The sequence below is a fragment of the Anguilla rostrata genome, chromosome 3, assembly GCF_018555375.3.
Source record: "Anguilla rostrata isolate EN2019 chromosome 3, ASM1855537v3, whole genome shotgun sequence".
Taxonomy (NCBI): Eukaryota; Metazoa; Chordata; class Actinopteri; order Anguilliformes; family Anguillidae; genus Anguilla; species Anguilla rostrata.
Window position 1 is genome coordinate 70679961 of NC_057935.1, and position 26368 is coordinate 70706328.

The following is a 26368-nucleotide window of genomic DNA, read 5'->3' on the forward strand; positions in this document are numbered from 1 at the left end:
TTAGCATTAGGGCTGCTCTGGTACAGACATTAGCGTTAGGGCTGCCCTGGTACAGACGCGCTGGTACAGACGTTAGCGTCAGGGTTGCCCTGGCACAGACGTTTGGCCGAAAGGAGTCACCACATCCGTTCAGCCGGGCAGAATTCACCCCACCCTCCCCATCCAGCTTTGAGGAATGTCATGACACCGTTTGTCCAGCAGAGGGCGATTTCCACACAGAGGCCCGTGTGAAAACGCACAGCCCGCGCGCGACTCACCCCCGCAGAGCAGAGAGAACGCGCGACTCGTAGCACTGTGTGCGCGCGTGTGTGTGTGCGTGTGTGCGCGCGTGTGGCAGACGGGTGCAGCAGGCAGCGGAACGTTCCAGTTTAAAATGACAAAGGGTTCCATTTCCGTTTTTTCAGCTCAGCACTGGGAGCACACAGACAGGGACTCCCAGCATATTCAGAAAGCTCGAGGGGAGAGGGGGGGTTGGGGTGGGGTGGAGGGGGGGACGGGTGGGGGTGGGGGTTTATGCATGTCACAGCTTACTGCATGAGGAATGTGCCTGCTTGTAATAAATGGGGGTGGGGGCAGGGGGTTACAGATGTATTTTATTAATAACAGCTGAGTTGGGGAAAAAAAAAACAAGAATAAAAAAGGTGTTGTTTTATAGTAAAACTTGACCTCTGTGCTGCTTTAGACCACATGGGGACAACTCAACCGGGTCACCTTCACATGGCCACAACACATCTGCAGACTGAAACACTGATCAGACGCGTCCAGCGCCTGCACAAAGAAGACAAAAGACCGTCCGTTTCATTCACTTTTTTAATAAGGAAATATTTCATCAGTTAGTAAATTACGCAGAGAGGAAGGAGGGCAGCTTTGACGCAGAGTGTGTGCAGTGTGCGGTAGAGGCTACAGGGACACGCTGGGCGTGCGGCCCTCACTGCCGGGACTTTGCAGGGTGAGGGTGCTCTGCTCTCAGCGAGTCTGGCTTCCCCCAATCCGCTCTCTCCGAGCGTTCCGTGTGACCTGGGCCATGTGACGCGAGCGTCACGGTCCGTTTGTTCCACGCTGGGACAGGTCTCTCCGAGCGGTGCTGGAGCGGGTTCTAGGAGTCCGGGTTCCACTGGAGCAGGTTCTATGAGTCCGGGTTCCAGGTGTCTGGGTTCCACTGCAGCTGGAGCAGGTTCCAGGTGTCCGGGTTCCACTGCAGCTGGAGCGGGTTCCAGGTTCCACTGCAGCTGGAGCAGGTTCCAGGTGTCCGGGTTCCACTGCAGCTGGAGCGGGTTCCAGGTGTCTGGGTTCCACTGCAGCTGGAGCAGGTTCCAGGTGTCCGGGTTCCACTGCAGCTGGAGCAGGTTCTAGGTGTCCGGGTTCCACTGCAGCTGGAGCAGGTTCTAGGTGTCCGGGTTCCACTGCAGCTGGAGCAGGTTCTAGGTGTCCGGGTTCCACTGCAGCTGGAGCAGGTTCTAGGTGTCCAGGTTCTGCTTGCAGAAGCGAGGTGTTGACTCACCGCAGGCCGAACACACATCGAGCGGCAGTAGTGTGTATTCACCGCCCCTCCCCCCCGCCCCCCCTTCCCCAGCAATGAAACACTCACACCAGCAGCCAGCTCCATCAGTCAGGTCTGCATATATTTCAGCTCAAACATTATCTCTAATAGAGCTTCAAAAAGGGCCAAAGGCCAAGCGGACGGCCAATTCTGAAAAATAAAAATTAGGACTAAACCAAAAAACCCTCTTGCCAGACATCATATAAGCCCCACCCCTTCTCAGTCTCCAGAAGTTCATTTGTGAGGAGCATCGAACAGTGCTCCCCCCCCCCCCCAATCCCATCTCTCCCTGCAGCTCCCCACAGAAACAGGAAAGACGTGGCCTCACACGAACCAAAAACAAATCTTCACACACACAAAAAAAAGGAAAATGGAGAGGAAAAAATAAAAATCCAAAAAATATATTTATATATTTATATATATTTCCGAGGTATGTATCCGCAAAAAAAACAAAACAAAACAAAAAAAACACACACAAATGACAAAAAAAAACTGAGAGGGGGAGGAAAATGAAATCACAACTTGAGCAGTCTTCTGTTGGAGATTCTCCCCTCCCCCCTCAAAATAGTAATAATATTAATAACAACAACAACCAACAAAAATAAAATAAGGAGGCAATACCCCCAACACCCCTCCCCCGTTCTGTCCGGACATCAGTGTCTGGAGGAGTCCGATGCACCCAGCCACCAGGGGGCGCCACCCGCTCCAATTAGTCATTTCTTCATATTGCGTCCACCAAAAAAAAAAAAAAGAAGCTAAAAATCTCTACAGTCTCTCTTGCAAAGAAATATGAAATTGCAAACCGTCATTATGCCCCCCCCTCCCCTCCCCTCGCTTCCCCCAATAGAGTCTCCAGGTATCAAGGTGGGGGGGGGGGGGGGGGGTGAAGTGGGGGGGGGGGGGGTCGTTTGAGCCGGGGCTCAAAAAGGTGTCTTGTGCAACAAAACTAAAAGGAAACAAAACTGGAAAAATAAAGGAACGCGGAAGTTGAGCTCCCGGCGATTGTTCACTTCCTGTCCCGCCCACTGTCATGCCAGGTACTGCTGCATCGCTGTCTTCGCCCTGAGGGACGGGAACACAGGAACAGGAAACGCATCATCGTCGTGCTGCACCCAGCCAATATCCTTCAGACAACCGAAACACATCTCACAGACTTCATTTACTGCAGGGACACTCAAATCTGGCCCAGGAGGGCAGTGGTGCTGCCGCTTCTCATGCCTCCCCCCTAATCAGGACTGATTTAAACCTGGGATACCAGGTGAGTCTGATTAAAGTCCCTAATTGGCCACAGATTAGTCACCTATCAGCTAGAACAGAAAACTTGCAGCACTACAGGTCTTCAAGGCCAGATCTGAGTGTCCCTGATTTTACTGCATCCTAGAAATTAACGTGTCTAAATTAAGTGAGTCAGCATCAGTAAAACATGCAGGAAGCGCTCGGTGTGATCAAACACTGTACATGCACGGAACCCTGTGCGTGGGCACCCGGGGGGGGGGAGGGGAAACGGGGACGGACCTGTCGCAGAGGTTCGGGTCCGAGGCCTGGGTGAGCTTGTGCAGGACGTCCACGAAGCCCATCTCCCTCAGCTTGTCCTGCCGCTCCTGGGACCCTGGGCCAGCAAGACAAGAGCCCCAGTTACCAGGGAAGGAAAAGCTAGCACCCTCTGCTGGAGAGAAGAGCAACTACAACCATCTTGAATGATTTTTTGCAACTGTTGTCTACGGGACACTGAGGGTTACTGAAAACAGTTTGACATTTGGCCACTATATCCTCAGCTCTCCCTCTCCCCACCGCCCCACCACACCCCCACCCCCACCACGCCCTCGCACCCCCTTGTGGCCACCTGTCATGGCGACGCCCTCACCGTCCTCCTCGTTCCAGATGAGGTTGGAGACGCAGAAGGTGGCGGCCAACTGCAGCTTTACATTCGAGTGTCCCTGAGAGAGAGAGAGAGAGAGGGGGAGAGGGAGAGAGAGAGAGCGCCAATGAGACACCACACAAGGGACAAGCATGTTTCACGATTTAAAAAATTAGGGAGAAGGTACCATGTAGTATTTGATTTTCTGCAGCATGTCGTCGTTGGTCATGATGAGCTCCTTGGCCGTGTTGCCGTCCGCGATGTTGGCCAGGATGCACAGCGTCTGAAAGGCAGACCAATGAGGCGTTAGGCTGCGCTCGCGGTCAGGGCTCCGCCCACCCGGACCCTCCCAAGGCACATCGTTCTCAGAGAAGGCCCACCCTGGGTTTAAAAGCCCCCCGTTATCAGAGGAAGCCCGCCCCAGGGGTCGCAGCGTTTCGGGGGCCCACCCTTTTCCCTCTCAGGCCCCCCCCCCTCCCCCCGCGGTGTAGGTCTCAGAGGAAGCCCACGTCAGGGACAGCGGCGTTCAGGGGGCCTACCTGCTCCTTGACCTCGATGCTGTGCTCCCCCTCCAGGATGAGGGTGACGGCCTGCATGATCTGCTTGCCGTGGGAGCTCATGATCTGGTCTATGTGCTGGGGGGGGAGCACAGGGGGAGGGACAGGCGTTACTACGGGAACGACAGACCTTTCAGAGTTACTACGGTAACAACAGACCTTTCAGAGTCACTACGGTAACGACAGAACTTTCACAGTCACTACGGTAACGACAGACCGTTCAGCATTATTACAGTACAGACATGTAAACATGACCCTGATACAGAGGGACCTTACTCATAAATCACAGACCTTTACACGCGTGTGTGTGACTGCCCAGCGTGTAGAACGCGTGTGTGTGACTGCCCAGCGTGTGGAATGCGTGTGTGTGGCTGCCCAGCGTGTGGAAGGCGTGTGTGTGGCTGCCCAGCGTGTGGAAGGTGTGTGTGTGCTGGCTGTGATGTGGTGACCTGGCGTGTGGAACGCGTGTGTGTGACTGCTTGGCGTGTGGAATGCGTGTGTGTGACTGCCCGTGTGAGGGGTGTGATGCCGGGTGTGGAAGCGTGTGTGTGGCTGCCGCGCCGTGTGGGAAGGCGTGTGTGTGACTGACGGCTTGGACAGCTGTGTGGACGAGGGCGTGTGCGTGACTGCCCAGCGTGTGGAATGCGTGTGTGTGACTGCCCAGCGTGTGGAATGCGTGTGTGTGACTGCCCAGCGTGTGGAACGCGTGTGTGTGACTGCTTGGCGTGTGGAATGCGTGTGTGTGACTGCCCAGTGTGTGGAAGGCGTGTGTGTGACTGACCGGGCGTGTGGACAGCAGGTTCTCTCTAGCGTTAGCCCGTGAGCGTGTTGTATCCAGACGTTGGAGCGGCGGGGAGGTGCCGACAGCAGGCGGAGAAGCTGCTTCCGCTGTGTGCCCAGCGGCACCGCACGTATTCACACCTTCACTCTGGATCACGCTTGTGAACTGCCATGTTGCGTGGCTGAGGTGGGAACCCAGAGCCTGAGAACCCCCTCAGCACCCATCCAATAGAGGGGCGGGCGCAGCAGGCGAAGACTCTGGCCAGGCCAGCCTGTTAGCATGCTAACACCCGCCCAGCCACTCTCCTGTAGCCCTCAGTAACACTGGACCAGGCCAGCCTGCTAGCACGCCAACACCCACCCAGCCCCTCTCCTGTAGCTCTCAGTAACACCAGGACCTGCTAGCACGCTAACACCCACCCAGCCCCTCTCCTGTAGCCCTCAGTAACACCAGGACCTGCTAGCACGCTAACACCCACCCAGCCCCTCTCCTGTAGCCCTCAGTAACACCAGGACCTGCTAGCATGCTAACACCCACCCAGCCCCTCTCCTGTAGCCCTCAGTAACACCAGGACCTGCTAGCATGCTAACACCCACCCAGCCCCTCTGCAAACCCCTCAGTAACACCAGGACCTGCTAGCATGCTAACACCCACCCAGCCCCTCTCCTGTAGGCCTCAGTAACACCAGGACCAGGCCAGCCTGCTAGCACGCTAACACCCACCCAGCCCCTCTCCTGTAGGCCTCAGTAACACCAGGACCAGGCCAGCCTGCTAGCACGCTAACACCCACCCAGCCCCTCTCCTGTAGGCCTCAGTAACACCAGGACCAGGCCAGCCTGCTAGCACGCTAACACCCACCCAGCCCCTCTCCTGTAGCCCTCAGTAACACCAGGACCTGCCATTACATGCTAACACCACCCAGCCCCTCTCCTGTAGGCCTCATAACACAGACCAGCCAGCTTAGCACGCTAACCACTTACCAGCACTTCCTGTAGCCCTCAGTAACCCAGGACCGCTAGCACGCATACACCCACACCAGCCCCTCTCCTGTAGCCTCTCAGTAACACCAGGACCTGCTAGCATGCTAACACCCTCCCAGCCACTCTCCTGTAGCCCTCAGTAACACCAGGACCTGCTAGCATGCTAACACCCACCCAGCCCCTCTCCTGTAGCTCTCAGTAACACCAGGACCTGCTAGCATGCTAACACCCACCCAGCCACTCTGCAAACCCCTCAGTAACACTAGGACCTGCTAGCATGCTAACACTTAAACAACCACAAACAAAACACTCAGGCCATATTTCCCCTGATTGCAGTACGGTAGCTGAATGTGCTTCTCTAGTGCCTGTGTGCCTCCACAATACCACAGGGAAACTGCACTGGGTGAACTGTTTCATAATAATAATAATGTATTCATATGGCACTGTTCATTAAATCTCAAAGCACCTTTGCTGTTTATGGTAATATCAGGCCAAAGACAGACGGACTCACCATGAGGGCCCAGATTCCGTTGACCCTCAGCGCTGGGCTGTCGCTCTGCGTCAGGCTGCAGAGCAGCTCGATCACGCCCGACTCCAGGATGGGCTGCGCAGACACGAGAGCGCACACGCACACACACACGCATACACACACACACACACACACACACACACACACACGCACGCACGCACGCATGCACATACACATACACACACGAGAGCACACACGCACACAGAACACGCATGCACACACACGCACGCGCACACACACACACATACGCACACACACACCCACACACATACGCACACATGCACACACACACACACACACGCATGCACATACACACACGCGAGTGCACACACATACACACACACACACGCAAGCGCACACACACACACACACGCGTACACACAGACACAGACACAGGACATACAAAAAAAGGGTCCCAGTTTTACTTCACTCCAGCAAAATAACCGCTTTAAATGAACTTTTAATTAAAAAAAATATTTTAAAATGAGGCATCTTTTTTTACCCAGAATGTTGTGCTCCACTCACCTCTTTGCTGGGGGAGAACTCCAGCAGCAGATTGCATAGTGTGGAAGAGGCCATGACCAGCACCTCATCAGGGGCGTTCTGTAACAGCTGGAGGGGGGGGGGGGGCATGAGGGGGCGTCTCCTAAACGCATACACCTCTACAGCGGGAGTGTGTTTGGCTCTCAATGACATGGAAACTCCCACACCAGAGAAAGCTCCCGTATTTCTTTACATTGCTGTGGGGTTTTGATCAGAGTCTGGAGAGCAACTGATGCTTGACGTCAATGCTTGATGAGTCGCTGGTCAAGCAGTAGCCCCGCCAAGTTAGGGCTGACGAAACCTCCCTCCCTCCCTGTCGCTAGGTGAGACAATGAGGCTCCCATACAGTGGGAACGGCTGTATGGGAGGGACGGCTCGTACATTAGCACGTACATTAGCTCATACCTTAGCTCATACGTTAACGCGAACGTTAGCTTGTACGTTAGCTCGTACATTAGTACGTACGTTAGCTCGTACGTTAGCTCGTACGTTAACGCGAACGTTAGCTCATACGTTAGCGCGTACATTAGCTCATACGTTAGCGCGTACATTAGCTTGTATGTTAGCGCGTATGTTAGCTCATACATTAGCTTGTATGTTAGCTCGTACGTTAACGTGAACGTTAGCTCATACGTTAGCGCGTACATTAGCTTGTATGTTAGCTCATACATTAGCTAGTACGTTAGCATGTACATTAGCTCGTATGTTAGCACGTGTTAGCCACGCACCTTCATGAGCGGCTTCCAGACAGCATGGTCGTGGAAACTCGTCCTCAACTGCTGCACCGAGCGAGAGAGGCTGTGTAGACACCTGGAGAGGGAGAGAGGGACAGGGGGGAGGGTGAGAGAGAGAGAGAGGGAGGGAGAGGGAGGAAGAGGCGATATGAAAAGCAGAAGGAAGTGTGGAGGTGGAGGTAAAATTAGCACGGCAGCTGTCTGCCACTTCCAACTTACGCAACAATTTTCTCAAAATCAAACGCCGTAAAAAAAAATCAGGCCAGTGCAGATACAAGTGCCCTGAATGCATTTAAATATTTCTTCCACGTAACTAAGGGCAGGTGAGGGCAGGTGAGGGCAGGGCGAGCGGCGTACCTGACGGCTGCTAACCGCACCTTGATGCTGGACTCAGACAGGCCGCTGACGATCCTGTCCATCATGTTCTCCGTCTCTGTGATCTGGAAGGGAGGGGGAGGGTAGTGATGATGACTAGGTCGGAGGTGCAGGTGAAGTGCTGAATAGAGTGCGGGGGTGAAGAGGGTGAAGTCGGGTGAAAGGGTGCGTGAAAGGGTGAAGAGGGGTGAAGGCAGGTGAAAGGGTGCGGGTGAAAGGGTGCGGGTGAAAGGGTGCGGGTGAAAGGGTGCGGGTGAAAGGGTGAAGGTGAAAGGGTGAAGGTGAGAGGGTGCGGGTGAAAGGGTGAGGATGCCCCACCTTCTTGCGGATGTCCTCGTCGTTGGCCCCCAGGGAGGCGTAGAGCTTGAAGGCGGCCTGGCGCAGCTCGTGAGCGTGCTTCAGATCATGGTCCAGCTGTAGGGAGAGGGGCGGTCAGGCGCCTTCACAGAGTGAGCCAGCCTTCACAGAGTGAGCTAACCTTCACAGAGTGAGCCAGCCTTCACAGAGTGAGCCAACCTTCACAGAGTGAGCCAGCCTTCACAGAGTGAGCCAGCCTTCACAGAGTGAGCCAGCCTTCACAGAGTGAGCCAGCCTTCACAGAGTGAGCCAACTTCCAAGTGAGCCAACCTTCACAGAGGAGCCAACCTCTCACCACAAGTGAGCCAGCCTTCACAGAGTGAGCCAACCTTCACAGAGAACCTATACAGTGAGCCAGCCTTCACAGAGTGAGCCAGCCTTCACAGAGTGAGCTAACCTTCACACAGTGAGCCAGCCTTCACAGAGTGAGCTAACCTTCACAGAGTGAGCTAACCTTCACAGAGTGAGCCAGCCTTCACAGAGTGAGCCAGCCTTCACAGAGTGAGCCAACCTTCACAGAGAACCTACACAGTGAGCCAGCCTTCACAGAGTGAGTGAATATCCACCCCCCCCACGCCGCTCCCCAGCCTCACCCTCTTGATGTCGGTGATGGCGCTGACGGAGCTGGGGTATTTGAAGTAGTCGGCCAGCATGGCGACCAGGTGGTCTGTGACGCTGGCAATGCGCTGCAGCTCCACGTCCGGCTCCATCAGGTACGCCAGCGTCTCCGCCCCCTCCACCCGCTCCTCCAGCAGCCGCTCCTTACTGCACATGCGCACCAGGCAGGGCAGCGTCTGCGCAGACGGGACGCGTTACACACACACATTCAGGGCTAGCACCCTCCTGTACGGCACAGTCCAGTCTCCAGACACACAGGGCAAGGGCAAGGGGGGGGGGGGGGAGACGCACCTTTAAAATGATGCAGTTGTCGTCTGTCCTTATGGCTCCTGCTCGACACATGTACGTTAGGCTGGGGGGGGAGAAAGAAAATGAGTACACACACACGCACACACACACACACTTACTTTTACATTTGCAGTTCTTATCCATAGCGACAAACAGTTAGTGCACAAAGAAAAGGCCAAGATTCACTTACCCACCCACCCACTCACTCACACACTCACTCACACACTCACCATTTGGCTGCAGTGAGCTGCATCTCAATGGGTCGATCCCTTTGCATCATTCTGACAAAAACCTGAGAGAGCTGCTCCCCATCCACGAGAACTGAGAGAGGGAGAGAGGGAGAGGGGGGGAGAGCGGGAGAGAGGGAGGGAGGGGGAGCGGGAGAAGGGAAGGGAGAGAAGGAGAGAGAGAGAGGGAGAGGGAGGGAGAGAAGGAGAGAGAGAGAAGGAGGCAAGGGTAACTGAGAGAGGTGAGAGAGAGGGAGCAGGGGAGCAGCGGGAGGGAGGAGGAGGAGGGGAGAGAGGGAGAGAGGGAGACAGCGGGAGACGGGGAGAGGAGAGAGCGGAGGAGGAGAATGAGCAGCATCAAGGGAGCAGGGAGAAGAGGAGAGTAGCTCAAGAGAAGAGGGAGAGAGGAGGAGAGAAGAACCATTAAGAGTATGGAGACCTGAGGTTACTGCAAGATGAGTAAGCCATGGTGCCTGCATCCGTACCTGCAGAGGAGAGATGGGGTCAGCAGGGGGCAGCGGTGATGTGGAGACTAGCAGGAGACTGGAGGAATAGCAGCATAGTGAACAAGACGGTAACAAGAGGGGAAGTGAGGGAGAGAGGAGAATTTGGGGGCAGGAGAGGGAGGTCACCAGGGGAGAGAGGGGAGGGCGTAACCTTGAGTACAGGGAGAGACGGGAGGGAGGCGACTGTAGGGAGGAGGGGAGCGATGTTCTGGATGGCAGCGTGGCTGTACAGGACCGTCTGGTGCTCTGGGGTCTGCGGGGCAAGAGGGGCAAGTCAATAATGTGTGTGTGTGTGTGTGTGTGTGTGTGCATGTGTGTGTGTGTGTGTGCGTGAGTGCGTGCGTGTGGGGTGTGTGTGTGTTTGTGTGTGGTTAGTGCGTGGATGTGTGTGTGTGTGTGTGGCGCGTGTGTGTGTGTGTGTGTGGTGTGTGTGTGTGTGAGTGCGTGTGTATGTGGACAGAGTGGTGTGAGTGATTGTGTGTGCGTGGCGTGAGACAGAGTGTGTGTGTGTGTGGTGCGTGTGTGTGTGTGTGTGTGTGTGTGTGTGCGTGGTGTGGGAGCTGGTGTGCGTGGCTGTGTGTGTGTGTGTTTGTGTGTGCGCGTGCGTGCGTGTGTGAGAGAAAGAGAGAGAGAGGCAGGACGGGCTCCTCACCTTGCAGCAGTGGGAGAAGATCTGTGTGATGTACTCCTGCGTTCTCTGAGACCGACTCAGCAGCGACATGAGGTGGGGGATCACAGTGGGGTCCTGGGAAATGAGGGGGTGGGGGTGGGGTGGGGGTGGGGTGGGGGCACAGCCACGATAAACATCCTTACACACACCAACACATCATTACGCTCCCCAATGTAAAAGTTACATTACAGCTCACTTGCTGACTAGAGATAATGCTAACACTCTAGATTATGTCAACAGACACACCTGCAAAAAACAACTACACAGTAAATCTGTTCAAAAATGTTTAAGAATTATCCTCTCAAATTCATCAAGGTACTAGAGAGATGCTCACAGTGTAGAGCAGCTGCACGGTGAGAGTGTGTGTGTGAGTGTGTGAGTGTGTGTGAGTGTGTGAGAGAGAGACTCACAGTGTAGAGCAGCTGCACGGGTGTGACAGGACTGATGAAGACTGTCCTCAGACAGCGTAGACACGCCTCGATGAAGGTCAGATCCGGGCACAGCAGACCTGGAGACACAGGAGACCACAGCACTCTCATCCTCTGCCAACTACAAATCCCAGCACCCCTTATCACAAACCACAGCACTCTCACCCTCCGCCAACCACAAATCCCAGCACCCCTCATTACAAACCACAGGACTCTCACCCTCCGCCAACTACAAATCCCAGCACCCCTCATTAAAAACCACAGCACTCTCATCCTCCACCAACTACAAATCCCAGCACCCCTCATCACAAACCACAGCACTCTCACCCTCCGCCAACTACAAATCCCAGCACCCCTCATCACAAACCACAGCACTCACCCTTCGCCAACTACAAATCCCAGCACCCCTCATCGCAAACCACAGCACTCTCACCCTCCGCCAACTACAAATCCCAGCACCCCACATCACAAACCACAGTACTCTCATCCTCCGCCAACTACAAATCCCAGCATCCCTCATCACAAACCACAGCATGCTCATCCTCCACCAACTACAAATCTCAGCACCCCTCATCACAAACCACAGCACTGTCATTATCTACCAACTACAAATCCCAGCACCCTTCTGTCACAGATATCCCACAGCAACTCATTTCACCTGGCACAGCCTATCAGGCCATAACACTACAGGATTTCCAGCTTTCCCTAACTTTCCACTGCTCTTAGACCAGGGGTGGGTAATTAATTCCGGTCTGGAAGGACCAGTGTGTCCGGGGCCCCAGCCTGAGGGACTCCAAAATGAGCCATAAGCGCTTTGGCCCCCGAGTCTGCATTCGCATCTGTGCTCTGCCTGGACCGAACGTGCTGACAGACCGGCCAACTGCAGAACTGTCACAAGTGTGAGTTTCTCTCAAACACACACACACACACACACACACCCACGCCCATCTAGCCGCAGAACACATGATTTTGGCAAGCCTCATTTGCATGAATACACACGGCAGTGTGCTCACAAAGAGATGCTCAGCAGTGCATGAATCTGAGCCGGCCTTATTTCTCTCTGTTTAAGCCTTTAAATGGTAAATGGACTGCATTTATATAGCGCTTTTATCCAAAGCGCTTTACAATTGATGCCTCTCATTCGCCAGAGCAGTTAGGGGTTAGGGGTTAGGTGTCTTGCTCAAGGACACTTCGACATGCCCAGGGCGGGGTTTGAACCGGCAACCCTCCGACTGCCAGACAATCGGTCTTACCTCCTGAGCTATGTCGCCCCCATAAGGTGTGAGGTCCCAAAGATGTGATCAGAACATTCTTAACTGAACATTCTAATGCTGATGTCACAGTCACTACTGGTAACTGAAAGCAGCGGAGTTCTAGAACACTGACTTTGTTCTAGAATTTTTTTTTTTAAACATCCCAAACAGACCTGCTCTTCAGAGGTTTATAGGGCAGTTCACCGATGTATGATTGTTGCCACCGGTGATCATCACAATTGGCCACACGCAAAGCGCCTTTTGGTTTACACTACGGCGACGGACGATTTCTCATCGCCGCGATCACAATCGCGCCCTTCCCTGAGACTTCAAGCGGCTGCTGAACTCGGTTGCCATGACAACATTCTAGAATGTTCTCACCTCCAGTAAATCAATTATCTCTAGTGTCAAAAGCGCAAATGACTCCCACTTCGGCGATGCGTTCCATCATCGTTTACGCGTTCATGCGTCTCACGAGCGACGGCGTTCAATGTCAAAGACGAGCGACGATGGAACGCTGGCGATGACGTAGCGGTGTCCACAGGGCGACCGTGACGCGTCACCGAGCGCTTAGCAGCCCGTTAGCGTACCTTGCAGCAGGGCTGGGATGATGTGGCAGTCCACCAGGGACTTGATGTTGTTCTCCGTGCCCATGGCCAAGCTGCCCAGCACCACCGCACACTCCGTCCGCAGCTCCGCGCTGGACGAGGACTGCTGCAACAGGTACAGGAGCCTGCGGGGAGGGGGAGACACGCACCTGAGCACATGTACCTGAACACACACGCACCTGAGCACATGTACCTGAACACACACGCACCTGAACACACCATAGAGAGGTTCCTGCCAGAACACACATACATACCCCCATAGAGAGGCACCATGCTGAACACACACACACATGCCGCTGTAGAAAACCAGCTGCCTGAACACACGTACCTCAACACACGCACCTATAAAAATACTAAAAGCAATGATAATAAACACATTTACATGGCACACTCCCATCTCAGGATCTCAAAGCACCTGACAGAGAATGATATAGCACCGCTGACTAAGGGTGCCTGGGTAGGACACTAAGCACAGGAGTCCAGTCCAGGGCTAGCTCCGGCTGTGTCGCTAACAGCCTGACCGCTAACGTGCCGGACGGGCCTCGCTTGGTCAAGCCTGCAGATGACAGTCAGGCCCAGCCTGCGTTTACTCACAGGGTGAATACCCCACAGAGGTCAAGCCGGGGGTCAGCAGACAGACAGACAGACAGAGAGAAAGCCCTGACTGCTGCAACAGGAGAGAGGGCATTGTACATGGGCAGCGCCATAACAATAGGCTGCCCTCGCTGCGACTCTCCACTCAGCACTTCAGCTGTCCCCTGGCCCGCCCGGTCGCCCTGTTCCCGCGATACCGCCGGCGGCCCCGCGGGGGCGCTAGGGAGACAGCCAGCGCTGCCCTCCTGTGCTCAGGTTATCTGCGCCATGCAATAAGGCCGACTGTGACCTGAAACCGGCCTGCTAGGACATTTCACACGGCCAGCTGGATCGCTCAGTCAATATAAACACCATTCTGCCTTTTAATTACAGGTGAGTGCGCTCACCAAGGCAGCACACGTACAGAGATATCAACAACGGCTAAAACTGAGGGCTCTCTGTAAATACAGCTACCAGCAGAGTGAGTGAGAGAGAGAGGGAGAGGGGGAGAGAGAGAGGGCGAGAGGGGAAAGAGAGGGGGAGAGAGAGAGGGCGAGAGGGGAAAGAGAGGGGGAGAGAGAGAGGGAGAGACAGAGAGAGAGGGAGAGAGAGGAGAGGGACATACCTGGGCACAGCTCCCAGCACGATCAGGTTGGCTTTCTGTTTGTTGTTTCCAATTACGGCATTCTTCATGTCACTGCAAACACGAGGACAGATGATGGGAGATCCACCGCTCAACATCTGCCCGGCAACCGTCACAGTGCCCGCGAGGGCCATAATTAATCAACGACTTGGGACAGTGACGCTACAGCTCAAATACAGGCAGGGACACATGAATCCACAAGCATCCGCGATCTACAACTACAAGCATAGATTAAGACTTATTTATTTTTTTATAGGAGACTACTTAGCCCAGTGGAAAACTACAGCTGTACCAGTCAAGTAATACTCGTGTGGAACCGTAACCAGAGCTGGGGCCCAGGTTAAAAATAAAGACGAAAAAAGCTGTGTACAAACTGTTGGGAGAAAGACGCTGAGAACTGTCTCCCCACCCGCGCATGCTCGCCACATAGTAGGCACACAGACACCGCAAACAAACACGTTCGCACAGGCACACGTGTAACACAAAGGCACAAACAAAAAACTGCAACTTTTCTTGGGCACTTAATAGAGCCACAGTGTGACGAACAAAACGCTACGAGACATACACAATGCAGCCACGGCACAGCCTTCTTATCACGCATACAAAAGTCACATGCTGTAGCCCACTTCCATCATTCACGGCAAGCGCGCACAAAAGGGCGCCCACGCCACAGTCACGGCAACACAGGCAGGTACTTACATGACTCCCTGTAGTACTTTTTGCGGGTCAGGGTCGAACAATCTGTCAACATAATGGCGACTGGTGGCGGTGACCTCCTGCATTTTGACACAGACACAAGAAGAGAGGCGCTCACTGCCTCATACCATCATATATTAATGTGTAGAGCTGCGCACACAGGACAAACATCGTGGATCCCAATACAGCATTTTCCTCGTGTCAGCATTAATCAAGTCCGTGGGACAAGCAGTGTCCCAAGTCTGTCATTTGATAACTCCTGTGTATGTTTATTAACAGCCAGCCCAGAGCGTGCCTGTTTTTTAAGCAACAGACCAATGCTTCTTCTTCTCCAAATGTCTCCTCCGTCCAACGTCTAAATCAAAGTACGGCATTCACGCAAACACAGATGCCATACTGACCGATAGACTCCTCCATTAACCGGGTGACCGGTCATGGGATAGCGAATTTCGCTGACTTATTTTTAATGTCACTGAAAGTTAATTATAGAAATGAGCAGTAGCACCACTGTCTACGTGACTGCAATCTATACAATAATCAGAAATCTTTTTTGTCATTCTAATCAGCGGCTACGACTTCAAATGCTAACGGGAAAATGTCCAAAACGAGAATCAGGCAGGACAGAGGCGGGGTCACGTGTTCCCAGTACAATCAGTCGTTAAAAATGATCTTATTCACATCGATGAATTTTCGGATCGCAGCCAAACGGGGTTAGTGGAAACCATAGGTCGAAACAAATCAACTTATTGCCACTCCTGGAACCGGAGTGATAAAACGGGCAACGCCACACGGCAAGCGCCGAAGCGTCCAAACTAACTAGTTAGCTGGTTGCTATTGAGTTGAGTATTAAAAACCGTGCCTTGTAAGGAAAAATGCCTTCCGCAACCTCACATTTCATTAAACCAATTTTCTTGAAGTTCACAGATTAATTGTGACATTAGTGAGTGATCTAGATAGTCAAGCTAAATATTCAGTAGGCTAACCTTTCAAAGTTAGGTAAAAGTTTGGCTAAGGAAGGTGATTTAACCTCTTCTCTGCTAGTTGATCAATAACTGGACTTCAGGAGGTACATTTATGATGACAGCAAATCTCCTGAGAATTAAGCTCTTCAAACTCAGTGCGTGTCCATAAAATCATTGGCTCGGAATAAAGTAGGTGATTTGGGTAGCTATCCATTTTCTGAAACGGGTCCGACAAAGCAAACATTACATTGGAATCAATTCCGTTCATAGCTAAAGTTAGTTCACCAATACAGCTTGGTAGCACAGCGGGTAAATTTACGCGTCCTCAAATCGTCTCTCTACCAAGTAGCAAGCTAACTCTTCCTTGCTAATAAACAAGCAATTAACTAGCGTTTCATTTGTACACTGTACATGTCTCTAAGGCTTGCAAACCAACTGATTTCCCCACACCGTTAAAGGTAATCAACCTAGTCAGCCAACTGCCATAGTCGACCTAGTGTCAAGAACACAGCAAATGCCCCGCGAACCACACACACGAAGTCAGAGAACTAACATTAGCTACAGTTACATAGCGAGCACTACCTGACTGAATGGTTTTGGAGACTAGCGTATGTAACAATAATAATAATAATAGTTCTTATATGACATTGGCTAGTTATCTGGCCAGCATTGGCTACTAAACCGTATCGTCTATCATCGCTTCGAGAGTTTGGTGGATGGACTCACGTTAGTGTGTTTTAGCTAGAAAGCAAGCTAATGCAAGTTGATTAAAAATAATTATTGCAAGCGTACTTAGTTTAACTTTGTTAGCAATATTATCTAATACTAACAGGTGGCTACGACAATGGGGAAAATGAGCTATCACATTAAGCCAAACTCGCTGACTTGGTTTATATTAGCTAGCTGTTAAATGGCTTGACAGCAGACTTGGCAGCCAGTAGAGCTAATTAGCTCAACTAGCTAGCAAAATAGCTAACGTTAGTTAAGTGTGATCTTGATTAAGGTATAATCAGTTAAATTGCCTACAACTGTTAAGCTAGCTAGCATTTCACAGACAACAAACATAACTCAAAGAAAAAAAGCCAAGAAACCCTTAACAAAAATATATAAAGCAATCAACATTAGGTTAATAGCTAGCTAACGCCCTGACCTACACTATGGTGTGGCCCAATTTCAGGCAGCTCCGCGACCTAGCTGAAAGGGGGCGTTTCCAGTTTAGCAAGGTAACAAGCTAGCTGCTAAATATTATAAAATGCTAATCAGATCGTTGTCCATTTAAGATACCGCTAAATGTCCCATAACGGCACATTTCAGTTATAGCCACCTAAAGGTAAAGAGCCACAGCTACCCAGGCAATTCTCTGAATCTGACAGCACAGTGAAGCATCCACGAGACTTCATCCGTTAACCTGCAAGTGATGTTAGCCTGATAGCAAGCTAAGGTTATAGAACTAGCTTTTATTACTGTTTGTGATATCTATGTTGCTAGCAGTCAAGTTTATTGAACAGTTAGGTAGCACTAGCTCTGTTAACTTACTCACCCCGATAACTCAAATATAACCTCTAATTTCAGCTAACCGGATTTGTTAGCTAGTTAATGTTACAGTACGGGTACCTAGATAAATGACCAGTTTACGACCTCACTGCAGTTATCCTGCTAAATAAGCACTAAAGAGCATTTAACCGTAACAGTCAGCCACGTTCCGACCTAAATGATAGGAACCGCTGCCGGTAACTCGGTCCGGGTGACCGGGCTAACCCTGCCAGTGACATTCCACCAAGCTCACGAAAAGCGTATGCACGCGAGTTATCCAGCTAGATGTATTATGAGCCTTGTTCCAGTACACTACCTGGGCGCAAAGAGCATGAAACCGAGTTAACAGAGAAACATTTAGGGTTAGACTCACAGACAACACGCTGATGCGGAGTGGGGCCTCCAACAAACACGCCATCTCTCTTCCCCCTGACGAGCGCCCCAACCGGAGCCGCACTTTCTACACACTCGGCCTTCCAGCCCTAACTCGGAAATAAAAAAAATCGGCAGCAACTGCTGGTGGCAGCAACACGCTTTTTCGATGTACTTCGGGGAGTACGGGTGTAATTCGAGAGGGACCAAAACGGGTTAAACGCCCCTCGAAACCATAATAAACTTCCCCATTTTTAATTAACGTTTTGGTGCTGTTTACTGTGCGTCGTAACTGCCGAATGTAAAGGTGTAGATTAAGAGGAATTAGTTTTGTTTAGAAAACGCGTCGATCCACACGTTTCAAGTTGACTGATTCTACAAAGTGGTTTTCAAAATGGTTAACATTGGGAAAAAAAATATATCAGTAAGTAGCTGCACCATGTTTTTTTAGCTGTAATATTAATGGCATAAATAGTATAAACGTAATTTAATAATGGCTACAAGTTTGAGTACTGTTATAAGGGAAAGTGCGACGATAAAATTTCGTGACGTTTTACTTCTGCGCTTTTAACGGAATTGTATGTGCGCACGCGCGTGTGTTCAAGCCATTTTCGGTGGGAAGGAGGGTAGCTAGCTAGGACGGTGGTGCTTGCAGCCTGGCTGCAGCGATAGTGTTTGTTTTACCTGTAATTGCGAATTTGGAATATTTAGTGTTCCTCTGTAAACAGAGAATGTACTGTCCAGATAGCCTCTACGAGAGAAGGTATGTCTTATTCATGGCTTTAAATAGCCATATACATTGTCGTATTTGGCTAAATATATAACGTTAGCTAATGCTGTAGTTGGCTAGCTGCTTTTGACCGTTAATGACTGGTACTAAATGTCTCTTTTTGTCTTGCTAGCTTTAGCCAGATAACTTAGCACGCGCAACCCATATTTGAACGAGATTGTGTGTTGTTTTCAGGAATTGCAGTACTATGTTGGCAAACAATACTGAATTTTGAAAGTAGAAGTCACGCCATCTGTTACAAAGTAAAGCAATCTGGTGTAGTCTAAAGCTTTCTAACCCCCGTTGCTTCAGATCAACCAGCTAGAAAAATGTAGTTGGTAGTGTTGAGTGTTTTCTTTAAGAGTAAAACTGTTTTCCTTAGCAGAGCAAGCAAACTTTAATTTGGTAGCTATAACCTTATTGCCAGCATCAATATACAAGGCCAGTAGGCTTTTTTTTTTAACCTCACCTGAAACTCCAGGTGTCAGTTCACATGCGTCTTTGTGATCTTCCTTTGACATTTCTGAATATATATTGGACTCACTTTTTCCTCTTTTTTACCCCTTACAGACAGACATAATTTCGTACTCTCGTTCCCGTCCTCAAGCGCTTCCTTGCACGGAGCAATTAAGCGTCAGTCCGTCTCTCAACACTGAAGCAGCATAGGCTGAGTGTCAACGAATGAGAACCGTAGCGCTGGACTGCAACCTTGCGCGCGGCGGAGGAGACTAGAGCGTAGAGCGAACAGGTGGGCGAGGGGGGTCGAACGCGCGGAGCGGCCATGAAGATCGCAGTGGAGGGCTGCTGCCACGGCGAGCTCGACAAGATCTACGAGACGATTGGCTACCTGGAGCGCAAGGAGGGCGTGACCGTGGATCTGCTGCTGTGCTGCGGAGACTTCCAGGCTGTGCGCAATGAGGGCGATATGAAGTGCATGGCGGTGCCGCCCAAGTACAGGAGCATGCAGACATTCTACAAGTCAGCATTTAATTTAACTAATTCATTTATTTATCTGTTGCTTTTGCTTTCTCTTTCGTGCTTTGTTGTCTGGAAGTGTGCTTCGCGTGTCTGTCCCCTTGCTCTCGCATTAATCTGACCACTCTCTGTAAAGGTACTACTCTGGTGAAAAGAAGGCTCCAGTCCTGACCATCTTCATTGGGGGCAACCACGAGGCCTCGAACCACCTGCAGGAGCTGTCTTATGGGGGCTGGGTGGCCCCCAACATCTATTACTTGGGTAAGGGTCGCACAATAGTGTTTACCATGAAGTGTACTGCGGTCCCCTGTATGTTTGGGGGAAAGCACTTAGAGCTTGGAGTGCCCCTGTGCGACTGGGGTTAAGTGTTTGTGCCACTGATTCCGATTAGGTTATGCTGGAGTGGTGCGCTACAAAGGGATAAGGATCGGTGGCCTGTCAGGAATCTTCAAATCGCACGACTACAGGAAAGGTGAGTCTTGAGGGCTAAGAGGACTTTTATCCAAAAAAAAAAAAGCGGTTCTGTCAGTTTCAGAACTTCTTTCAGGGCTTTTGAGCTGGGTTCGGTTCCTTAGGGTACAATATGCTGTACTGTCACTGTAATAAATGTAAGTACTTTAAAAAAAAAAAAAAAAAAGAATGATCATAGTTTTGCATACAGACAGGACTGAAATAAATGTAATTTTTGTTACACGTTAAATTACACCTTCCATACTATAAGACCGTATCATGCTCCCTGATTGGGTTTCAGTGTGATAATTGAAGCTCAGAATGTGTGTTCTTCTCACTAGAGTGAAGCTGCAGTGCAGTGTTCTGTTGAGCTCACGGTGTGTTTGTTGTGTTGCAGGACACTATGAGTTCCCACCGTACAGCCAGGAAACACTGCGAAGCGTCTACCACATCAGGAACATTGACATCTTCAAGCTGAAGCAGGTGATTGGCTGCAGGGGCGACAGAATGGAACCTCAGGGGTTAATTTTTTCTTGCAACAGATTATTGGGAAGCGTCAGCGGTATCTATGACTACGGCCCTTAGTGACATCACTTCCTGTTCGTGCTTTCAGATCCAGCACCCCATGGACATCTTCATGTCCTACGACTGGCCGCGCAGTATCTATAACTAAAGCCCTTAGTGACATCACTTCCTGTTCGTGCTTTCAGATCCAGCACCCCACAAACATCTTCATGTCCTACGATTGGCCCCGCAGTATCTATAACTAAAGCCCTTAGTGACATCACTTCCTGTTCGTGCTTTCAGATCCAGCACCCCATGGACATCTTTATGTCCTACGACTGGCCGCGCAGTATATAACTAAAGCCCTTAGTGACATCACTTCCCGTTCGTGCTTTCAGATCCAGCACCCCACGGACATCTTCATGTCCTACGACTGGCCGCGCAGTATATAACTAAAGCCCTTAGTGACATCACTTCCCGTTCGTGCTTTCAGATCCAGCACCCCATGGACATCTTCATGTCCTACGACTGGCCGCACAGTATCTATAACTAAAGCCCTTAGTGACATCACTTCCTGTTCGTGCTTTCAGATCCAGCACCCCATGGACATCTTCATGTCGCACGACTGGCCGCGCGGTATCTATAACTACGGCAGCACCGAGCAGCTGCTGCGGAAGAAGAAGTTCCTGCGGCAGGAAGTGGAGACCAACACGCTGGGCAGCCCCGCCGCGGCCGAGCTGCTGGCCCACCTGCAGCCGGCCTACTGGTTCTCCGCCCACCTGCACGTCAAGTTCGCCGCCTTCGTGCAGCACCAGGTGAGCTGCGGGGCTGTCGCTCCATACAGGGTGGGCGGGGGAGGGGAGGGGAGGGGTTGGGGGCGGGGACGGGGACGGGGACGGGGACTGGGACTGGCTCCTAAGGCTGAGATTACCCACATCGAATCATCCAACTCTCTCACATCAGTGCTGCTGATCCCTGCTTGGTTCTCTCACATTTACTCATATCAGCACTGCTGATCCCTGATTGGTTCTCTCACATTTACTCATATCAGCACTGCTGATCTCTGATTGGTTCTCTCATAAAGTGCTCGTGCCGAGGACTCTGGAGCTGAGTGTTGCTGTGGGGAGAGATTGGGGCTGATGGAGCTGCACAGGCCTCAGCATGAGGCTGAATCGATGCTGAATCCAGACTGAATCCAGGCTGAATCAATGCTGAATTGAGGCTGAATCGATGCTGAATCCAGACTGAATTGAGGCTGAATCCAGACTGAATTGAGGCTGAATCCAGACTGAATTGAGGCTGAATCCAGACTGAATTCAGGCTGAATCAATGCTGAATTGAGGCTGAATCCAGGCTGAATCAGTGCTGAATTGAGGCTGAATCCAGGCTGAATCCAGACTGAATTGAGGCTGAATCAATGCTGAATTGAGGCTGAATGCGTGTCTGATTGCAGGCCCAGGGCGACTGTGCTCCGCGCACTACCAAGTTCCTCTCTCTGGACAAGTGCCTCCCACACCGGGACTTCCTGCAGGTGAGTGGGGGAGGCGGGTCCTGTCTGTGGCGTCCAATCACAGCCAGGCATCCACACACAGCAAGGCATCCGATCACAGTCAGGCGTCCAATCACAGCCAGGCATCCACACACGGCAAGGCATCCGATCACAGCCAGGTGTCCGATAACAGCCAGGCATCCAATCAGCCGGCCATCCAATCGCAGCCGGCCCGTCTAGTCACAGCCAGGCGTCCAATCACAGCCAGCCGTCCAATTGCTTTGCTGTTTATCATCTAGTATGTTTTATTGAGACTGGTCTGGAAGCTCCATTCACAACATCCAGGTACAAGTGATGCTTCAGTGTTTTGAGGCTGAATCCAGGCTGAATCAATGCTTAATTGAGGCTGAATGTGTGTTTGATTGCAAGTGATGCTTCAGTGTTTGTGACGTGGTTCGCGATGACTCCGCAGTCAGCACATATTAAATTAGTCTGATTTCAGTGCAGTGCCATGCAGGGTGCCCTGTAATTACATAACTAATTGCCAGTCGAATGCCTGCCTTTCCAGGAAAGGAAGAGAACAGGACAGTTCCTGCCTTAATGGCCTTTCCATTCAGCGGCAGCACCACAGGAACTGCAGAGATAATTTGTCCATCTCAGATGCTTACTAATAGTGGTATCATTTATTTATGAATTTGTTTGTACGACTGAAAAACACATACTGGGTTATTGAAAGGTCATTAGGAGGAATACACGGATGTTAGACAACCAGCTATCCAACAAAGACCTATTTTATGTGGTGAAAACCCAAATCTTGCAGCTCCAGTAATCATAATTACTAGTTACATGGTATAGGTGATCACTTGAGAGAGTCGAGGTGACCTTTAGTTCTGTTTCCTTGGTGACGGCCAAAACGGGTGAACACAGATGCTGTTTGTGGCAAATCTTCTGAGTTAAACTACAGGGTCTTATATTTTCTATAAATGGGGTCCCAGTGTAGTGGGGCAGCAGTGTATGTCTGTCTGTCTTGAGTGTGTGCGCATGTATGTATCTGTCTGGAGTGTGAATGCTTGCTGCGCTCTCTGCTGCAGATTGGAGGTGTGTGTATGGAGTGTGTATGGAGTGTGTGACTGCGCTCTTTCTCTGCTGCAGATCATGGAGGTGTGTGTGTGTGTATATGTGTATATGTATATGGAGTGTGTGACTGCCCTCTCTGTGCTCAGGTGGTGGAGGTATGTCTGCGTGTATGTGTGTGTGACTGCTCTCTCTCTCTCTCTGTGCTGCAGGTGGTGGAGCTGGCAGACCGGCCTGGCTGCTCTGAGCAGCTGGAGTATGACCCGGAGTGGCTGGCCATCCTGAAGGCCACAGACTGCCTGCAGAGACCCTCACCCGGGCCCTGGAACCCCCCCCAGGACAACGGGCTGCACAGCAAGTGAGAGCGTTACTGACCCCCCCCGCTGCTTTCACCATTTACACACACACACACACACCACACACACACAGGCTCGCAGGACCCTGTTTCACACTTGCACAAACACTTTGGGGAACTCGTCACTCTTTTCCATGATGGTCCTGAGGTTGTATTTGATCAGATTCCAAATGAGCAGGTCATCTTACATGGAGTCAGATCTGCAAGTGGGTGTTGGGCTGTGGCAGTGTGTGCGCTGCTCTTGCCTGACTCTGGTGCTGCTCCCACGTTATTCCCAGGTGGGACTACAGTGCCTCAGAAGCGGCCATGTTGGAGGTGGTGGGGGACCTGGGAGGGGAGCTCCATATCCCCGAAAACTTCTGCGTCACGGTGCCGGCCTACGACCCCAGCCGCCCCCAGCCCCAGGTGGCCCCCGCCTACGCCACCAACGCTCAGACCACGGAGCTGTGCGCCACCCTGGGCCTGACCGACGTCTACGCCAAGGCGGGGCGCGCCGCGGGCTCCGGAGAGGCAGGGGGCAAGGGCGCCTCCGAGGAGGAGGAGGAGGAGGAAGAGGAGGAGGAGAACCAGAGCACGGGCAGCGCGGAGGAGCCCAGCGAGTACCCCACCGACACCTCGGGCCTGTCCAGCTCCTACAACCCCGACGAAATCACCATCGAGGACGAGTGGGAGGAAGAGGAGGAGGATGGAGGGGGTGGGGTGAAGAAGGGGGCCGGCCCCCCCAGCCTGAGCCCCGACGCCGTGGTCCCGGAGGGGCAGGGCGGCGCCCAGGACGCAGACAGCCCCTCCAGAGACCTGGCCTCCAGCCGCCTGGTCCTGCCCCCTCCCCGGCTGTCCCTCCCCCTGGACCTCCCTCCCCCCGCCCACTCCACTCCTGGCTCCGCCTCCCCGTCCCACTGCAGCCCAACGGAGGAAGGGAGCCCCCTGCTGGTGAGGATCCCCAAGCGCACCAGCGGGGAGGCGGGAGCCCCCGGCAGCGCCGGCAACACCCCAAAGATCAAACGCCGGAACCAGACCATCTACACCGCCCCGGACGACGAGGAGGAGGAGAGCGAGGGGTAGAGGCAGGAGAGCGAGGGGTAGAGGGAGGAGAGGGGGATAGAGGGGGTAGGGGGAGGAGAGAGGGAGGGATAGGGAGAGGGGAGGGACAGAGGGATGTGTGTGGGGTGAAAGAGAGAGAGAGAGAGACGCTGTAACGTACACTACCGCTGAGCGTGTTTTTATCCCCAGCAGAAGGGAGGGTCCTGTAAAGAGGCCGATGGGACCCTCTACTGGACTGTGTATTGGGCTCTGTGGAGTTCAGAATTATTCTCATTCCTGACGTCTGGGAATGTTAAACCAGCAAGGAGTCATTTGTTTTAAGAAGAGGGGGATGATTTTATGCTTCTCCTATGAATTTTTTTAAAGAGAAAGGGGGGAAATGTTTTCACTTAATTGTGTATTTAGTTTGATTCCCCCCCCAAATCATGCGGATTTTAACACGTCGTTCCCCAAAGATCTATTATATTTGTTGAATTTGACCAAGATGACGGTGATCGCAGTTGGGGGGCGTATGATTTTTGTTTTTAAATTATACGGGTGGTTTTCATGTATGTTAATTCCCCTCTGACCACTCTGTACAAAGTCTAATGTAGAGAACAAAGACCTGTGTAGAGCAAGGCTACTCAAATCCAGGTCCTGGGGGCCACAGCATCCTTAGGTGTTTGATCCAATCATCTACTACACCACCAGATGTCACTAATGAGCTCACGTCCTGGAACAAGGAGGTAGAATACTTGGCGATATCTGGTGGTGTAGTACATGGTCAGACCAAACACCTGCAGAAGCTGTGGCCCCAAGGACCTTGAGTTGAGTAGCATCGGTGTAGAGAAACCATTTTTTTCTCACAGAGAACTATAAACGGTGTTAAAATGAATCTGCTTTGCCATTTATTTCACTTGTTCCAGTAAGCACTGCAGAAGTGTTCAGTGCTTGCTTTGGCCACATGCAGTTTATTTCCCTTGATAGTTCTCTTGCAGTTCCACAATGGTACTGTTTATTTGTCTGTAACCCACAACAGGGACACACACACACACACACACACACTGTAAGCTGAAAGGTATACACAGTGATAGTAATTGGCCTCAATTCTTGTTTTTATGAAACTGCCTGGGCTCGATAAGTACCAGTTTATGCACAGAACATTTTTTAAAATCTTGGCGTGAGCAAATCTGCACTGATCACCTTAACCACAGAAGAGTGTATGTGCAGAGTTATATGCAATATTGGGAGGATATGCAGCTTGTTTAAACTATTATCACAGTCAGATTTTAATCAAACAAGTGCTGAGATTATGTAGTGCTTTTAAAGCAGTTGTCCGCATAAAGTCACTGGCACACTGTAATTGTTGGATGTTGGCATGACTTTCTCACACATTTAAACTTTTTTACTGATCACTTTTTAAAAGAATTTAAAACCGAAAAATATGAGTGGTCCCCTGTGCTTGAAGTACATCCACACACACCCGTCCTCATCTAGAATAAGAGCCCACAGTGTTTTCCTTTAAGTCTTTTATTTGTACAGGTAAATCCAGTGACTGTGCAGCCTAACCAGTGCTCTGCCGAGCGTTACTCTGTCCCCTTGGGTGTGGAGAATCGGTGTGCTGCCGGGCCCGGAGCACCAGAACCCGCTCGAGCGCCCGACCGCCTGTGCCCACGTTCGGACCGGCGCCAGCCTGCTCCGGCCGGCACCCCGCGAATCGGCCGCCACCCTACCCCGCCAGCCGCCCGAAGGCCGTGTCTAAATTGTTTTGTTTTTTTTGGGGGGGGGGGGGGGCTTGTGTGATGTTCCTAGGAGGCACCTCTGCACTTCAAACACAACAGAACAGTGAAAGGGGACCTGGGGGGGGGGGGGGTGTTGTTTCTCATTGTTGTTTCACAAAGCAGGATTACCGAATGAGCTGGATAACTGCGCCGAGTGAAAACCCGGAACGGCTCCTATTACTTCGCTCCATGCTCCAGTTTTAGGAGGATTCCGGGTTTTACTCCGCGCAGTTATCCGGCTGTAACTCTGTGATCCTGCTTCGTGAAGCACGGACCTGGTGGGCGAGATCCGGTAAGAAAACGCACAAAGCTGACTGACA

At 51.8% G+C, this 26368-nt stretch overlaps 2 protein-coding genes across 4 annotated transcripts; one reads left to right on the forward strand and one right to left on the reverse strand.

Moving 5' to 3' along the window:
- Nucleotides 1-796: 796 nt before the first annotated feature.
- Nucleotides 797-17773, reverse strand: armc8 (armadillo repeat containing 8). Its single transcript, XM_064329845.1, has 21 exons — nt 17633-17773; nt 14768-14844; nt 14051-14122; nt 12835-12977; nt 10974-11071; nt 10546-10638; nt 10045-10146; nt 9391-9620; nt 9164-9224; nt 8848-9048; nt 8216-8311; nt 7880-7962; nt 7517-7598; nt 6771-6857; nt 6200-6320; nt 4737-4843; nt 3938-4033; nt 3586-3681; nt 3405-3477; nt 3056-3149; nt 797-2602 (listed from the first exon to the last, which is right to left on the reverse strand). The coding sequence occupies exons 1-21, from the start codon at nt 17675-17677 to the stop codon at nt 2569-2571; spliced, it is 2091 nt and encodes a 696-aa protein (XP_064185915.1). The 5' UTR covers nt 17678-17773; the 3' UTR covers nt 797-2568.
- dbr1 (debranching RNA lariats 1) lies at nt 17026-26351 on the forward strand. Of its 3 annotated transcripts, none has more exons than XM_064329581.1 (9): nt 17026-17167; nt 18971-19378; nt 19512-19636; nt 19767-19847; nt 20223-20308; nt 20920-21144; nt 21783-21860; nt 23105-23250; nt 23526-26351. In XM_064329581.1, the coding sequence occupies exons 2-9, from the start codon at nt 19182-19184 to the stop codon at nt 24307-24309; spliced, it is 1722 nt and encodes a 573-aa protein (XP_064185651.1). In that variant the 5' UTR covers nt 17026-17167; nt 18971-19181; the 3' UTR covers nt 24310-26351. The 3 variants fall into 3 exon arrangements, with proteins under 3 accessions (XP_064185651.1, XP_064185652.1, XP_064185650.1); XM_064329582.1 differs by lacking the exon at nt 17026-17167 and adding an exon at nt 17917-18055; XM_064329580.1 differs by lacking the exon at nt 17026-17167 and adding an exon at nt 18198-18394.
- Nucleotides 26352-26368: the final 17 nt, after the last annotated feature.

Bases quoted from the DNA above. Each gene is read 5' to 3' on its own strand.
- armc8 (XM_064329845.1), bottom strand. From the start codon at position 17,677: ATGGCGTGTTTGTTGGAGGCCCCACTCCGCATCAGCGTGTTGTCT. The intron at 14,123-14,767 runs GTAAGTACCTGC...TCGTGTTTGCAG, and splicing joins AAAGTACTACAGGGAGTCAT to TGACATGAAGAATGCCGTAA. The intron at 7,963-8,215 runs GTGGGGCATCCT...CCTCCCTTCCAG, and splicing joins ACGAGGACATCCGCAAGAAG to ATCACAGAGACGGAGAACAT.
- dbr1 (XM_064329581.1), top strand. From the start codon at position 19,182: ATGAAGATCGCAGTGGAGGGCTGCTGCCACGGCGAGCTCGACAAGATC. The intron at 21,145-21,782 runs GTGAGCTGCGGG...GTCTGATTGCAG, and splicing joins CCGCCTTCGTGCAGCACCAG to GCCCAGGGCGACTGTGCTCC. The intron at 21,861-23,104 runs GTGAGTGGGGGA...TCTGTGCTGCAG, and splicing joins CACACCGGGACTTCCTGCAG to GTGGTGGAGCTGGCAGACCG.